A 16,794-nucleotide genomic window follows, 5' to 3' on the forward strand; every position below is an offset into this window, starting at 1 on the left:
TTGAAATCTGGGATATATTTTATAGCCCCAGCACATTCCAGTGCAGTCTAGCCACAGTCAAATCTGGCTTTGCATGAAAATGACCTGGGGGGGTTGCTTTTTTCAGGCCTCAAACCCCCCATACCACCTGGCACTGGGGCCCAGGAGTCTCTGGTTCTAAAAGCTCTCCAGGTGATTCTCATGATCAGCCAGAAAGCCAGTCGATCCCCATCTTCTATCAACTTGCTCATTTACCTACTCTGCACCTTATTGTCAGGATGTCTGACACTTAACCTATCCCCTTCAGCTATATTATGATGATTTATGAAATACTCTGTGAACAGCTCTAATTATGCATTGTGACCTTTATACTTTTATAGATCATGGGAGAACTTTGCATAAATGATCTTGAAAAAAATTGTTAAAATCGTTATTTTAAAATTTTTCTTACGTATCACCTCTGGTTCCCTGAATCCAATTCAAGAAAAGTGATGTCATACCTGGGAAAAAGAAAGTGACTCTAAGAGCAGTAATAGGTTTTAGAGAAACAAAAGTGAAACTTTATTACTGTCTACCCAGTAAAACATGAGGGAAACGGAGTCAGAAAGCAATTTGGCATTTCAATAACTTGTTTTCACTTTTTATGTTGAATATGATTGTGTGAGCATTATAAATACATACATTTTTTAAACTCAGAGTTTGGTAGTTGATTAGATTGTCACATATATTAAATTTCACTGAATTGTATTAATTAGAAATGCTGGAACATATTTGCTATTCAGGTTTATTTTTCATAAAGAATATTTATCTTTGTTATAAGCTAATAGAGTTTTCTGTCATTAATGTATATTAAGTAAGATCTTGCATAATGAGTAGTACAGTTTGATATAACTTTGCACATGAAGTGATTGGTAACCATATTTGTGGGTTATTAATTTTACACTGGAGAAGTATATAGATGATATATTGGTGATAAATTGTGAAATTCTTTTCTTTGGGGTTGATATCTTTTCCTAATAAGTTTTGACTTTGGAATATACATATATATATATATATATATATATATATATATATATATATATATGGTACTATTTGTATATGTAATATATAACTAATATAATGTATAATATATAACTATTTGTTACATATTTCTCTGGGATGTATATAAAACTTAGATGGCATCTATGTATGTTTGTAATGTTATTACTAAAAGCTAAAGTACAACTTAAAGGAAAAAAATTTCAAGCAACATCTAAGCTATTGAAATGTTACATCAATATCAAGAATTTCTGGTTATTTTAATTTTATATTGATTGATATGTATGGAACATGTATTTACAGATTTGAATGATTAGGCTTTAGTCACTAGTCAGTTCTGAGAACACTTTTAAGTGATAGTAGGAATTAGAAACCAGGATTTGAAAGCTCTTTTGATCAAAGTAAGTTAGGATATGGTCATCAGTTGTGTCCAGTAGTGATAAGCTACCAAGTGTGTCACCATGTGTGATGTGAGGTGTGTTGGTCCCAAACACCTATCACTCATAGCATTAAAGGATTCTCAGATTAACTCAGGGGTCTGCAACTATAAGGGCTGGGATTTCAAGTTGTCAGTCTCTGGGCTTGTTTTGTTACTTTGGAGGAGATGACAATATGTGTAGTGGAGGGAAAGATCTTAACTATCTAAGTGAAACAATTAAGATTCGGATCAAATTGATCTGACTGTCCAGAAAGAGTTCGTAGCAAAACACAGAATCCCAACAGAATAGGGGCACAGCATAGTATCATTTTCAGAGCGGAGAGGGAGTCGGCTCTGGAAGGGTAATGGGCATATGATGCCATGCCAGTGTGAGGTGTGCTTCACAATAATCCAGAGGTAGTGCCAAACCGAGGGTGTGGACATTTAACAAGGACCTTCAGCACACTGATAATCAACCTTGCCCTAACGTTTGTCCTTATCAATAGAACTGTTTGACTGTCTAGCCATTTAAACTCTTAATTCTTTAAGTTTTATTTAGATTAGAATCCTCCATCTAGTTTCCATAACCGGAACTGTAGCTGATTCCCCAATCTCTCTGTTATACACCAGCCAGCAGAAAGCCTTGATGTAGAGAGAGCATTGCAATCCACCTGGAAGGGAGAGCCTAGAGGCAGTGCTCCACACAGGTGAAAAAAATTAAGGGAGTAAAATGAGCAAAGAACGGTTCCTGTAATTATCTTCTCTTTCCGTCTGAGAAACCTGTAATAGCCCCATTCCACCCTCGGAGCCAGCTTTTCCTTCCACACACACGCACACAAAAATGTTGTAATTAATCTTACTGGCACCACTACCAATGAAGAGTCTTCTTGAGTTAGACTTTGAGGTCAAAGAGAAAGGGAATTGACAAAGAAATATGTGTGTGTGTGTGTGTGTGTGTGTGTGTGTGTGTGTGTATTTCATCTACAAATACAGATCACCATTCAGTTTTGCCACTTCCTCAGATCTCAGAAATTTTCTGTCCTCAATGAAATTCTTCCCTGATTCTCTGTGGATTATAACACTCCAGCTTTAGAAGATGCTTCACACCCAAATCCTAGACATCAAAGCAAAACAAAAACACAACACTTTTTTCTATCAGATTTCACACATCCATAATGGCAAGATTAGATGTGTCCAGAAGATTTAGCTAGTCTAGTCTAATGAAAGGAATTGTGGCTCACAGATCTATCCTAACAAATAGTACCAAATCCAGCTGTCACCTTTGATCCTTCATAGTTCCATAGGTATAATCTATATATTCCCCTCCCTCCCCCATCCTTGTTCCCTCTTACAATGTCTCTCTCTCTTACATACACATACAGGCAGGCATACAATGTCCCATGCAGAAAAATCCATATATGTACTGTTCATGTTTACATGCCTAACCTCCCATTTGAATAAGAAAATCAACCATCCAGATGTTTTCAAATATAATTGTAGACCATTTTGCAGGTGTTGTGATGACTGATCAAAGGTTCCACTTTCATCTATGGCTTATCAACAAAAACTCCTGATTATTTGTCCTTGTACCTCATATGCCATCTGTCTTCACTGTTATAGATCATCAGAAAATAATCCCGTTCTCTTTTCCTAGCAACTCTTAGGAGCAGGAATAAATGAGAATGAAATTCAGGTATTGTTTGCCAGCTATTCGCTTTCTCCCATATGCCAAGTCAGAGAATACAGAATTTACCGTTTGCAGGGTGGGGGGTGGGGGCAGGACACCTGGGTGTCTCAGTCGGTTGAGCATCCAACTCATGATTTCAGCTCAGTTCGTGTATGATCTCATGGTTTCTGAATTTGAGCCCTGCATTGGACTCTGTGCTGACAGCACAGAGCCTGCTTAGGGTTCTCTCTCTCTCTTTCTCTCTGCCTCTCTCTCTCTCAAAATAAATAAATAAATATTAAAAAAAGAATTTACCATTTGGGACAGTTATTTAACTGGGAGTATTCAATGGGACAGACACTCTTTGCAGAGCATTTGGGAAGGAGCTGTCTTACTGGGGATTGAGTACGCAGGGTCTAGCCTGTTAGTGTGCCCAAATGCATGTGTTAGTGGCATTAGCATTTGGAAACTTACAAGAATGAAATCCTATTGTTTATAATGTCTGATAATGCATAATAATATATGTGGATTCCTATTTGAAGGGTAATAAAGTTTACATATTGCTAAGCTTTCATCCTGAATCAACAAAATGTAATAGATCTGAATTTATGTTTTATTTAAGACCTAGGTTTAAAAGAAAATGATGAGGAGAAATCAGAGAATTTTTGGAAGTTATCCCTGAAATGTATCAACTCTAGATGCACTCATTGTAGCATAAGTCAAAAAGAATATAAGAAAGAGTTTCAGGGGTTTTTGATTGACAAAAAGTGTAAAACATGCAAAGAGGAAGTATATCGATACCTTGGCCTGTCCTGCTGCTAATTTTTGAACCAATCTGTTTGGCCATTTAAGTCATTCATGTTCTATTTCAAAAAGAGATTGAAACTATTAAAGACTTAAGATCTGTCTTCCGTAATAATCATGAAAGGTTTAGACCAGATGAGAAGAAAGAAAACACCACTGCTTCTTATTAAGAATATAGATCTTCTCTGAGTGGGTCACTTCACAAAAAAGATTAGACACCAGCAGTAGAAAGCCTAAAGAATTTAGGGAAACAAAGATTATGGGCAATTTTAAGACTCCATTTGATAGAGATCATGAATTTATGGTCATTAAAATTATGGTGAAGGGTTATATATGCATTGATCTGAAAGGCTGTTCATATATTGATAAGTGAAAAAGCCAGTTTAAAAACTGTTATGTCTAGTGTTTATGTTTAAATCTGGAATCATTTCTCCTGTTTCTTCCTCGAGTGCTTTGGTATAGTTATGTATATGCAGGAAAGACTCAATAAATGTTTGTTAAATTAACTAGCGGCTAATAAAAGCTTTGGGACAGCAAGGATTGGGATGACAATGCTTAGTTAAAATAGGTATGCTTTTCCTCCTCTCACTATTTTTGACTACCTTTCTTTTACTTAATAAAAAAACACAGTTTGGGTACATACCCATCTATCTTTGTCATTTTTCGTGTCAATATAGTATGAATAAAAGATTTTACATTGTCTTCTAGAGTTATAATATGCTTTTAGAACATATCTAAGACAAATGCTTAGCTTGAAAGCATTTTTACATTCTAAAATGGTATTTATGATTATGGCTGAACGAGAGCATTTCAGCATGGGAGAGAGCATTAAAATAACACATTGAGAAATCAATTTTAAAACTTTAGACTTAATCTTTTCTTCCTTCTTTACAGGGCTTATTCCACTAGAAGCAAGATGGCTGAACTCAATACTCATGTGAATGTCAAGGAAAAGGTACGATATATTTCTGTATTGGCTTATAGAAACTTCACAAACTGGATAATGTAGTCTCCAGCTAGTAAAAATTCAATTGCAGTGGAAGAAGAGAAAAGTGGTTTTGGGGGATACATAGTAAGTTTGACATGCTAGCAAACCATTCAGCAGGGGCACCTGGATGGCTCAGTCGGTTGAGCATCTGACTTCGGCTCAGGTCATGATCTCACAGTTCGTGAGTTCGAGGCCCACATTGGGCTACGTGCTGACAGCTCAGAGCCTGGAACCTGCTTCAGATTCTGTGTCTCCATCTCCCTGCCCCTGCCCCATCCGCTCTCTGTCTCTCAAAAATAAATTTAAAAAATATTTTTAAAAAAACATTCAACAGAAAGAATCATAAGGAACATTTACTAAATGTGTGTTAATGCATATTACATTCATTTTCTCATTTAATTTTGACCATAACCCCGTGAGGTTAATACTGTTGTTATTAACAGAGGGGAGAACTGAGACACAGAAAAGTTAAGCAATTAGCCTCAATTTACATAGCTAGTAAGCTACAAAGCTGGGATTTGAACCCGGGTAGTGCCATTCTACAGCTCATACTCTCAGCCACATTCTGGGTTACATCTGAGGGCTGGGGTATTATGTTACATCTCCAGAAATGGCCTCATACAGAGATGTCCATAGCATTACCTAGTGGTCCTGCTGGATAACCTATAAAGTTTCTTTCAGCTGGAAGTTCATGACTCTGAAAATCCCCCTTCTCGTTATTTGTTGGAGGCTGATGACACTTCAAAGCCCTTCCAAGTCTTGTCCACCTCTGTGAAGTTTCCTCCCCTTAGGGTCAAAACCCCTCACTTCCTATATATGCTACCTTGCACTGTTAGCTCCTCATGATCATGAACCATATGAGACCATGGTATGAGACCACAGAGATAAATTTGTCCAAGCCATTTATCTGGCACTGTAGAGACTGAGGCCCTAGAAGAGATATGTCCATGGTTGTACAGCAGAGTGAGAAGTCCTCTCCACCTTCCACAGGGCTACCTCCCACCTCCACTAGACCATAAACTACTTGAAGGCCAGAGTTTGTCTTTTATCTCCTTGTATCCTCACAGTACCTAAAACATAGTGTGAAGGATGAGAGAAGTAGCGCTAATGGAGTCTCCACGTTTTTTCTTTCATTTGGCAAAGACGTGTTGGACTGTAACTTTGTGCCACTGTTCTGGATGCTGGGATGATGGCGCTGAGCATGTAGAGGAGGTTCCTGCTCCCATGGAGCTTGCTCTTTAGGACAGAGAAACAGAGAGTCAATAGAGAACATATAATTTCAGATAGTGTAACGATGAGGGTGGCTGGGGGAGGGGGTACTTTAGATGGGGTTGGTCAGGGCAGCCCTCTCAGAGGAGGTGATTCTTGAGCTGAGATGAAGACAACAAGAAAGAAGCACCATGCAGAGACCTGAGGGCAGATTCCAGAGAGAAAGGCAAAAGCCCTGAGGTGGGCTCAATGGAATGTGTTTGAAGATCAAGTGCTCCCTGCTGCCAGAAAGTAATGGGCAAAGGGATGGGAAGGGGAGATGAGATAAGTGAGCACAGCAGGAACCAGTGTTGGTGGGATATTGGCTCTTCATCTGTGTTCCTGGACCTCCGTAAGATCCACGGGTGGACTCCAGGGCTCCACAAACTTGCATGAGAAAAAACACATTTTCATCTTCACTCACATCTAAATGAAATTTAGCATCTCCTTTGATTATGAATGCAGGGAAAGGAGAAAACCCACAGTTGCAGCAGGAGTATCTGTGACTTTCACAACTAGAAACCACAGATCTCTTCATATCAAATTACATTTGCTGCAGACAACCCTGAGATGTTTGTTCCTCACTACTTCAAAATTACGATAGCTATTGAAACGGCTGCCACATTGTGCGATTTGTTGTTAATAGAGTAGCACATATATTACTGTAGCATACGTTTTTTAAAGTTTAACTTTATTTCAATATGAATGGTGGTTGCCTTTATACTTATATGTATTTTATTTAAAACATTCTAAGACCCCATAGGTTTCACCAGACCGCCAAAGGGAATTTGTGCCCCAAAAGGCTTAGAAACTGAGAGAGAGCCATGTAGGGCTTTATTCAAGGACAAAAGTAACTGCTGAAAGCTTTTAAGCAGGAGCGTGACTTATGTGGTATTTTTTAGAGCTCACCCTAGCTCTGTCCACTACTGTGCTACCTATTTTACAGATCTTCATATTAAATAACATTCTGAGGACAAGGGGGCTTAAGGTGACGTGACTTGGTCGAAGTCAGACTCTCAGGAAATGTGGAGGAGCAGGGGTTCAGACTGTGCTGTGTCTGGTTCTAAAGCCTGTCCTCTTTCCACTACATTACTGCTTCCCACAGTTTTCCACCAAAATACCCTCAGGGCAGGAGAACAAACTTGTGACCCCAGGTCTCCGAGGACATGGTCAAAACCATTTTCCACAATACATAATTTGTTTGGAGTCTCATGGGTTACCTTAGATATCAATGCAAATTTTTAGCCATTGTATTCTGTAATATATTGCATATATTATTTTAATACGAAATTGTTTTTACTTATTGAGTATTGAACAAACAATAGCAGAACGACATGCCCCTTTTATATCATGGCTTCACATTCTTACTGACTCATAGTCTTAATCTTGGGTGAGACTATGTGTTTCCCTGTTTGAGAAGTTGGGTCTGGCACCAGAGTACCGACCAAAGGTTAGCCCTCTTCTGAATGCCTGTTGATGTATGGATTGAACAGCTTCTAAAGTTGGGTTATGGGAAGGAAAAGCACTTTAAAGAATCAGAGTCATGGTAATTGATTCTTTGCAAAACATGGCTAGTTGGATAGAGCGATACTGTAGGCTCAGCCGGAAAAAGTGTCTTATTCAAAACAGAGGTGACATCCAGCCAGTAAGGGAAGGAGGCCGATCTGTCAGCGCCCCAACCACAGAGGTTCTGTGTGAATGCTCCCTGCATTGGCTTAGACGCCACACCAATCCACTTGTCATGATCAATGTCACATATGCACATGAAGATTAAAAGTAGATGGTGTTTTTGCTATTGCAGTTCAGTAACTTATCAAAACGTTGGCATTGTTTTGAAAGAGGGTGATGTTTAAGTTGTAAATGTTATTAATCTGCATGACAATGAGAGTAGGGCCCCTCCAACTCAATTAGTACCTTCCGTCTTCCTATAGCAAAAGGTTAATAGATCTCTCAACTCAATAAAATAAATCATAATAAACAACTGAAAATTCTGTGATCATTTATAATTTTACGTTGATTTATTTTAGTGCATTTATGGCCTTCTTATGATTAGTTTGTTTCTCAATCTGTCACACAGGGCAATGACATTTTAGTTCTGAAAATTAAGAATAATAACAACTGTTTTGTCTTAAATTATAAGCTTTTAGAGACCTGAGAACAGGTGTTTGCAGTATTTTTATACAATACCTAGTGGAGCACTGTGGGAAATTAATACTTAATAAAATCCTTGTGATGAAATGAGTTCATCAGTTACCTCTAGTGGATCCACTGTTGGATGAATTGAAAAGGAGAAGGTACTTTTGAGGCAATCATTTCTGTCCTCAGGCAGCTTTTAGTCCAAAGGAGAAAATAACAGCTTAAGGTGTAATATCCAAGACAACTGAAATTTATAGTTGACACTCTCTGTGGCTGTTTTATTTTAAAATATCTTTCTATTATTGGATTATAACTGTAACGATTTAAGTTGGAAATGCCATTGGACTTAAAGTTCAGTCTCCTTTTTTTTTTTTTTAATTTAATTTAATTTTTTAATTTACATCCAAGTTAGCATAAAGTGCAACAATGATTTCAGGAGTAGATTTCCTTAATGCCCCTTACCCATTAGCCCATCCCCCCTCCCACAACCCCTCCAGCAAGCCTCAGTTTGTTCTCCATATTTATGAGTCTCTTCTGTTTTGTCCCTCTCCTTGTTTTTATATTATCTTTGTTTCCCTTCCCTTATGTTCATGTGTTTTGTCTCTTAAAGTCCTCATATGAGTGAAGTCATATGATTTTTGTCCTTCTCTGGCTAATTTCACTTAGCATAATACCTTCTAGTTCCATCCACGTAGTTGCAAATGGCAAGATTTCATTCTTTTTGATTGCCGAGTCATACTCCATTGTATATATATATATACCACATCTTCTTTATCCATTCATCCATTGATGGACATCTGGGCTCTTTCCATACTTTGGCTATTGTTGATAGTGCTGCTATAAACGTTGGGGTACACATGTCCCTTCACGACAGCACACCTGTATCCCTTGGATAAATACCTAGTAGTGCAATTGTTGGGTCATAGGGTAGTTCTCTTTTTAGTTTTTTGAGGAACCTCCATACTGTTTTCCAGAGTGGCTGCACCAGCTTGCGTTCCCATCAAAGTTTAGTCTCCTTAGTGTGACGTACATCCTCTGAGATCTGACCCTGTCTTCTTTTGCACCTTACTTATTGGCACTTCCCCACAGACCCCCTTCACTGCCACCATCCTGACCTCCAATGTTCCTTGCCTGTAGGCCTTAGCAAAAGTCATTTCCATCTCCTCCTCAGACACCTGGCCCTCATTCACTTCCATTTCAGGAGCCCTTTCAGAAGAATATCTCCTCTCTCTTTCTTCCTGCCCTACCTGAATTCTTTGCCCTTCTCCTTTTAGCTTCAGCAGGGCTCTCTGCATTCTGCTCCAAAACCACTATGCAGATTGCAATGGTTAGCTCTGTCTTCTCCCCATGAGACTATGTGCTCCTTGGGGGCAGGGATTGGGCCCCTCTTATCTTCATATTCTTGGATTTGACACAGAGTTGACCCCCAAATACAGTTAGACAAATGAATGACTAATGAATGAATGAACATGCCTACTTGAATAGTTAAGTTCTTTAGAGACTACATTTCCCATTCATGATATTTTGCAAAACCTCAGGCCTTCTTGAAAACTGAAATATAGGCTAATGGAATTGTCATCTTATTTTAGTACTCTCTTTGCTATTAAATAAAGCAAGTTTTAAATTGCTTCTAAAAACAGAAAGTAGGGCTGCTTAGGTTGACTGACTACCTGTAGTTCTGCAAAAAAGCAGCATCCTCATAAGATGGTTGTCAAATACAGGTGGCTTCAGGAAGGTGTCCTCATAACAAATGAGGTCCTTTGGTGAGTAAAACTCGTCACATCCTGATGTACCAAAAAAAGAAAAAAAAAAGAAATAAAAAAAGAAGAAGAAGAACCCAAGAACCCAAAGGAAGAAAAAAACAATCCCCATATCTCACTTTGTTGAGGAAAGATACCCAGAACAAAATCTTTACACTAATCAGGGACCTTATTATTTGGGATATAGTCACTTTTTACAACTCTTTTCTAAATGACATATTTTTTAGGAAGTTCAACACTAGAAACTCATGGATGAGTTAAGGATATAGGGCTCAGTTGTTAGTATTATATTATTTCTCATACAAAACACTAGATTATCAAGCTAAATTGACTTATAAAATTTTATATGTAATTGTCAACTAAGAAAAAATTATTAGAACTGACATAGGCAAACTTTTTAGTCAGATATTTTCATGCATTATTATAAATCAGTTTAAATAGAATACAATTCTGCAGTACAATTTGGTGATGGAAAGCAGAGGGGATCCTTGCTTGTAAAATGGGGTTACAAAATATTTGCTGACTGTCCAGTTATGAACTGATATCTAATTCCAACAAAGAGTGATCCCTATGCAACTTTAGGGAACCATGTATGCTTGGGAAGTGATCTCGAGTGAGGTAAGGTTGTGGAGTTTGGAGACAGAGGCAGAGATTATTAGCCCCCCAGTTACTAACTGAGCAGTCTGGAGCAAGTCACCTAACTTTTCTGGGCCTCAGTTTCCTAATCTGTAGATTGGACATGGTAATAATACCACTTAACAAAGTCAGCAAATACAAATTGAGCTTTATGAGCTCTGAATCATGTAAACTATAAAAGATCTTGGGGAGCTCATCTGTTTATTTTACAACTTAAAAAATGGAAGAGGAGCTCTAATTAGCATTTTTGTCTGGAACTCAAAATATAAACTCACATAGAATTGAGATTAGAAAAAATTAAATAAATAAAAATCCCAAATGAGAAAAAGAACATAAAACTGGACTTGACTTTTTCAAACTTTTATAGCTATTGCTAAGCTTCACAAAAAATAAGTGAGGCTAGAAAACAGAATGATATGGAAATGGGGAATAGCTTAGTCTAGAATATACTTGTGGGGATATACCACTTATTGTAAATAGCTTTTAGAGCTGGTAAAGTTATAGAGGTAAATTGGGTTGTAAACAGTAATCATAGAGAGTCATTAAAATGAAGAAGGAAGAATAGAAGAGCCTCTAGTCCACTGTGGGGACAGAGAAGGGTCATCTCAACATTTCTACAGATGACTGAGGTAGACTGTGTGTCCTAGAGTCTGTCCTCAACAGATGGGCAGATGTCTCATTTTATCTTTTTTTTCCCTGTAACTATCTTGATCTGTGTTTTCACAAAGTACTAAAATATAGTTCAAGGCTTTATGTGGAGTGGAGTATGATCAGAAAAACCCAAGCATTTGATTAAAGAAATTTTAGCAGGATCAGAGCATCTGTGAAATATTAACTTCATTTAACAGAGAACTCATTTCATAGGATGTGGAATAGTTTTAATGATACACTGTTGTGTTTGTTTTTTTTTTTAATTCCAGTGTAGTTAACATACAGTATTATATTAGTTTCAGGTGTATGATACACAGTTGTTTCTAAAGACCAAATCACGCAAGCTTTGAGGCAAATCTTAATTTCATAATTTTGTAGGAGTGTTTAAATCAGTTGAGCCCAGTCCTTGAATTCGAACAGCAAAAACACAAACCACACAAACAGCTTCCAAGTTTCACCACAGACAGGTTCTTGTCATCATTTTCTCATAGGAAAGGGTCATTAAATTTCCCTTTCAAAGGAAGGAGAAACATTGACAATAGTTATTGCCTAATGCTTATGTACAGAACTGCTGTTATTGTTGCTTGGCAACCAGAAGAGATTTGACAGGGAGTCTAAAGGAACTGAATGAATAAATGGAAATGTCAGCATCAGTTTCAGGGGATAAGAAGAAATTTACTATTGCAGGATTAGCATCACATTGCTTTTTCTAGGTTACATGATTGGAATTCACAGTGTTTCTGTTCGGCTTCTCCTGCCCCCCTGCTTCCAGCCTTTTGCTAGAAAAGGAGCCCCTTTTGCACTATGGCTGAGAGGTATATGTAAACAGAGATGGTTAATGCTAAAATATACAAGAACACACCAAAAATTAAGACTTTGGGCAGCAGGGAAGAAGTTACCTCTGTTGGCAATCTCTTGGAATTTATGGGTGCTTCACCAATACTCTAGCTGTTTCTCACAATGATCCTTCATATTAAATTATCCAGTTGCAGATTTTTTTAAAAAAATGACAAGGCTACAATGGTTTTCTCTCTTCTGACCTTGAGCACTAAAAATCTATCCAGATACGTTAGATTAGATTAGATGAGATTAGATAGATTCAGCACTTAAAAGTGTGCTGCTTGCGTTATTATTAAAGCTTCTCTTTCTCTGTACATCATTTCTCTACAACTTGATTACATGCTCCTTATAAACACAAATGGACTTTTAATTTAGTTGTGTACCCAATGACTCCTGTAATAGCAGTATCATAGACTTTATGCCCCTAAAATATTTGTTAACCAATATAGAGCTAAATAACTGAGCCAAGATTCTGTAATGGAGGTCCTCAGCCATGAGGAAGAAGGGAGGAAAGAGTGGATGATGTCTCCCTGGTTTGGGGCAAGCATTAGAATGTCAGTGGGGAAAGACAGGAGTAATTAGAAAAAGCCTGTTTGTGTTTGTTTGAGTCCTCCAAGAGGTAGATGCCAGATGATTAGAGGAGCAAGAGATTTCTTAGAGGTAGGAGAAGGGAGGGAGTGCTTATAAAAAGAGAGAGGAAGCATGAGCAAGCAGAGAGAGTCTACACACTGTGTGCAGGTCTGGTGTCTTTGAAAGAAGAGAGAGATGAAGGGAAAGTCGGGTAGGAAGAGTCTGAGCTTGGAGTGTGGTTTGAAGGATGTTTCCGCGGAAGGGGAGTCCTGAGGCCAAAGCTGTCGGCTGGAAGGGTCCTGTATCCTTTGGGAATGATCTTCCACCACCATGTACCATCACAGTCACTGGCTGGGAGCATCCTGTGGGGAGCGTGGCTTGGGTTCAGCTCCGCTTCCCGCAGAGAGAGATTTCCATGGTACCACAATATTTGAGCATATAGCAAACATTTATAGTAAAAAATGAAATTGAAATACCTATTTTGAAATTCAGTCGTATAAGAGAAAAGCATGAGATTTATATGTTCATTGAAAAGAATTAATAGAAAGTTTGAGAACCATTGTTAATTAGTAAATTAAAATGCAAACTCCAGAATCCTCCTTCCCTTAGCAAGCTGAGCCATACTGCCACTAGTATAGGGGTTCTTAACTTCTTGGACCAATGATGATTTGTGGGTCCCATTTTCTATTAAAAATGTAGTCTATTTCTAACATGTTCATTCTACTGAAAAAGCTTTGTGTCCTTTGGTAGACTGTGTAACCTCTCTGGACTTCAGTTTCTTTATCTGCCAAATGAGAGAGTTCATGTAGAGGATTTCCAAAGCCCTCTCCAACTCTAACGTTGGGTGAATTCATGGTCCTTCCCACCTTATAGGTGTCTTATAAGGCTGGAAAAGGGGACTGTGTCGTGGATCAGAGACCATGGAGTCAGTCTTAGCTGTGATACAAATTAGCTGTCTCAATTCAAAAGTAGGACATAACCTCTCTGTACCTGCTTTCTTGTAAAATAAAGGAATTTGATTAAACCAGCCCTATGCTCCATTTGTTGTTCACTAGTAGGGCATTTCTAATGCCACACTGTCTACAGACCCTTCAGAACTCTGCTTCTCAATCCTTGAAGATAATTACCAGTAAAAATGTATTGAAATGATGATGGGGATCAGTTATGTAACTTAAAGTTAACAGTTTTTCTCTTATTGTGGTAAGAACACTTCACATGAGATCTACTCTCTTTAAGCATACAATGTGTTATTGTTGACTGTAGACACAGTGTCACACAGCACATCCCTCGAACTTAATCGTCTTGCATAACTGAAACTTTATACCTGTTGACAGCAACTTCTCATTTTCTTTTCCCCCAGACTCTGGCCACCCTTGTTGTTACTCTCTGCTTCTATAGGAGTTTGACTGTTTAGATACGTCATATGGTGGAGTCATGCCATATTCGTCATGTGTCTGACTTATTTCCCTCAGCATAGTGTCCTCAGAATTCTTCCCTGTTGTCACATATGAGAGGATTTCCTTCTTTTTTAAGGCTACTACTATTCCATTGCAGTACATACCACATTTCTTTATCCACTTATCCATCAGTGGACATTTGTTCCCGTTTGGCTTTTTTATTGGCTGAGATTGTAATTTCAGCTCTTCAACTAAGGCTGAATGTGCAAACAAGTTTTAGCTTTCTACTGCTTTTAGAGGAAAAGCAAGTGAAACTCATTAAATTATGGGGAAAACAAAATCTAATCAGTCAGATGATAATTTTTACTGATGTTGAAACCAGCCTGTGTGTTTTGACTTGGTCAAACCCATTGGAATTAAAACATAGTATGTAGGTGAACAAGTACACTTCCCCCAAAGTGAGTGTTCCTGGTTTCTGTGGCGTTCAGATAGTCTCCTTACTTCATGCCACAATGAAGAAATATCCAAAGTTGATATAATTTAGAGATTAATTTAACTCCTCTATTCTGGTATTGACTAATGGGTAATTAACTTTTTCATTCTGGTATTGATTAACTGGTAATAGTGACTTATATCTCCGTGGTACTCTTTATCTGAAAAGTTCTGTGAATGAGCAGAGGGAAAAAAATCCATGGGGAGAGTAGACTTCATTAATTACCTTTTTCCCCCAAAGTGGAGAGCTTAAATTCCAAAGAAAGGGAGGAATGATTTTTACTGAATATTCTAAATTAGAAGCAGAAGATCAATTAAAAGCACCTTACTTTTCTATTCTGATTAAAATCTCAAAACCAAAATTCCCTGTAAAAATAACATTGCCCCCCTTTTTTTGTGTCCTCACTAATAAGTCCAAATGTGGAATTCATCAGAGAAAATAACTAGACAGAATATTTACCCAAGTCCTAACACGGTGTGGGTGTAACAGGCTGGCTGAAAACAGGCTTCCAGTGGGCTCAGGGGCTCACCCTGCCCTAAGTTTTGTGCAAATCTAACTGGCAGTTCTGGGAAAATATGAGGGATCAAGCACAAGTACAGTAAACATGCAGGGAGACACTGAATCCATGCTAGCTAAATGGATAAAATGAAATGTGTATGAAGCTCATTCCTTGTCTCCATGTGGATTACAGGGGCCAGTGCTGCTAATAGCAGCCATTTGATACATATTTTTTAAACCTACAAGTGTCAGATTAAAGGTCAGAATTCTACAATGAAAAATTTATCATGGACTAAATTAAAAGATTTAAGACATTTGGTTATCTGATTTTAACTTGACTATTTCTTTAGATGGGAGAAAAGTCCATGTGAGTATCTCTTGGTCTACAAGTCATCAGGTTATTTCTAGAAATTAGAGAAGTTGTATAACTTTAAGATACCAATTTTCATTTAGTATTATAACAACAGTTAAATTAATTTGCTTTTTCTTCCCTCAAATGTACAGTGACTTTGCAAGGTATAGATCTAGAATTGATGGAAAGAAATCTGGGTGGTGGCTGTTGTTTTCAACCCTTTAGTAGATTGTATTCTCCAATAGCTATAACAATATTTCTCCCATTGAGAAGTGGGGTCTGTGCCCCTCCCCTTAAAATTAGGTAGGTTTTTGGAACTAGCTGACCAGGACAGTAAAAAGGAGGTAACACTATGTGACTTCTGAAGCTAGGTGGTTCAGCTTTTTTTTTTTTTTACTAGTTGGGACACCCGTGCTGGTCCCCTGGGCTGCCGTAGAAACAATCTAACTGTTCTAAGCCCACCATGCCGTGGGGAAGCCCAGACTAGCCCACAAGGAGAGGCCACACGGAGAATTGCTGAGATACATAAATACAGAGAGATGCCCAGCCAGACCCCACCTGCACCTGCATTCCTCTGCCTGACTCTACTAGCTCCTCCATCTACATACACGAGACCCCAAGCCAGACCCACTCAGCTGAACTCCTCCCAGATTCGTGACCCACAAAAATGTTGAAAAATTACAGGTTGCTGTTTTTAAACCACAAAGTTTTGGGGTGACTTTTTATGAAGCAGTAGATAACTGGAATGCCCTCTCTAAAAGTAAAACTGTCCTAAACTAGAACTGATATTTTTGAAGTTATAATGTTGCGTAAATAATGGAAGTGTGGGCGGCTAGATAGTGCATTCAGGTAAATGAGTTGATAGGTGAGCAGTTATACCTAAAAGGAGGTCTGTCCCATGCCACTTTCTTTTTCTTCCACACTGCCCCACCCTATCTATGACTTCCCATATCTCTCATTCATGGTTCTCAGAGTCTGGATAGACATTAAAATCACTAAGAAAACAAAAAAATAATCAATGACCAGGCCCAGATTTAATTGTTGGATATGGGGCCTGGGTGTAGGAATATTTTTAAAATTCACCAGGTAATTTCAGTTTGCAGTCAGGGCTGAGAACCAATATTTGATGCTGACAGTGCCCAAATCTGTTTTCTTGGCTCAGTTCTTCCTTGGAGCTGCAGATTCAGAGGTCCAGCTGCTCTCTAAGTATCTGGATATGTGGATACCTCAAGAATAGTGCTCCATCTCTACCATGGCTCCTCATCTCTCAGATGACACCGCTATCCACATAAATGTTCAAGTCAGAAACCTGGGTCATCC

General features: G+C 38.3%; 1 protein-coding gene across 6 annotated transcripts in view; it reads left to right on the forward strand.

Annotated features, from left to right (window-relative positions):
* Positions 1 to 16,794, forward strand: part of SPATS2L (spermatogenesis associated serine rich 2 like) — a 167,446-nt gene that overhangs the window by 78,718 nt on the left and 71,934 nt on the right. For all 6 annotated transcript variants that reach the window (XM_086719231.1, XM_086719230.1, XM_086719233.1 and 3 more), the window contains one exon: positions 4,800 to 4,860. In XM_086719231.1, coding sequence (XP_086575357.1) covers positions 4,822 to 4,860 — 39 coding nt within the window. In that variant the 5' untranslated portion in view covers positions 4,800 to 4,821. The remainder of the gene's footprint in view (positions 1 to 4,799; positions 4,861 to 16,794) is intronic.

This window comes from Puma concolor, chromosome C1 (assembly GCF_028749965.1).
Source record: "Puma concolor isolate L17-30 chromosome C1, mPumCon1.1.hap2, whole genome shotgun sequence".
Classification (NCBI taxonomy): Eukaryota; Metazoa; Chordata; class Mammalia; order Carnivora; family Felidae; genus Puma; species Puma concolor.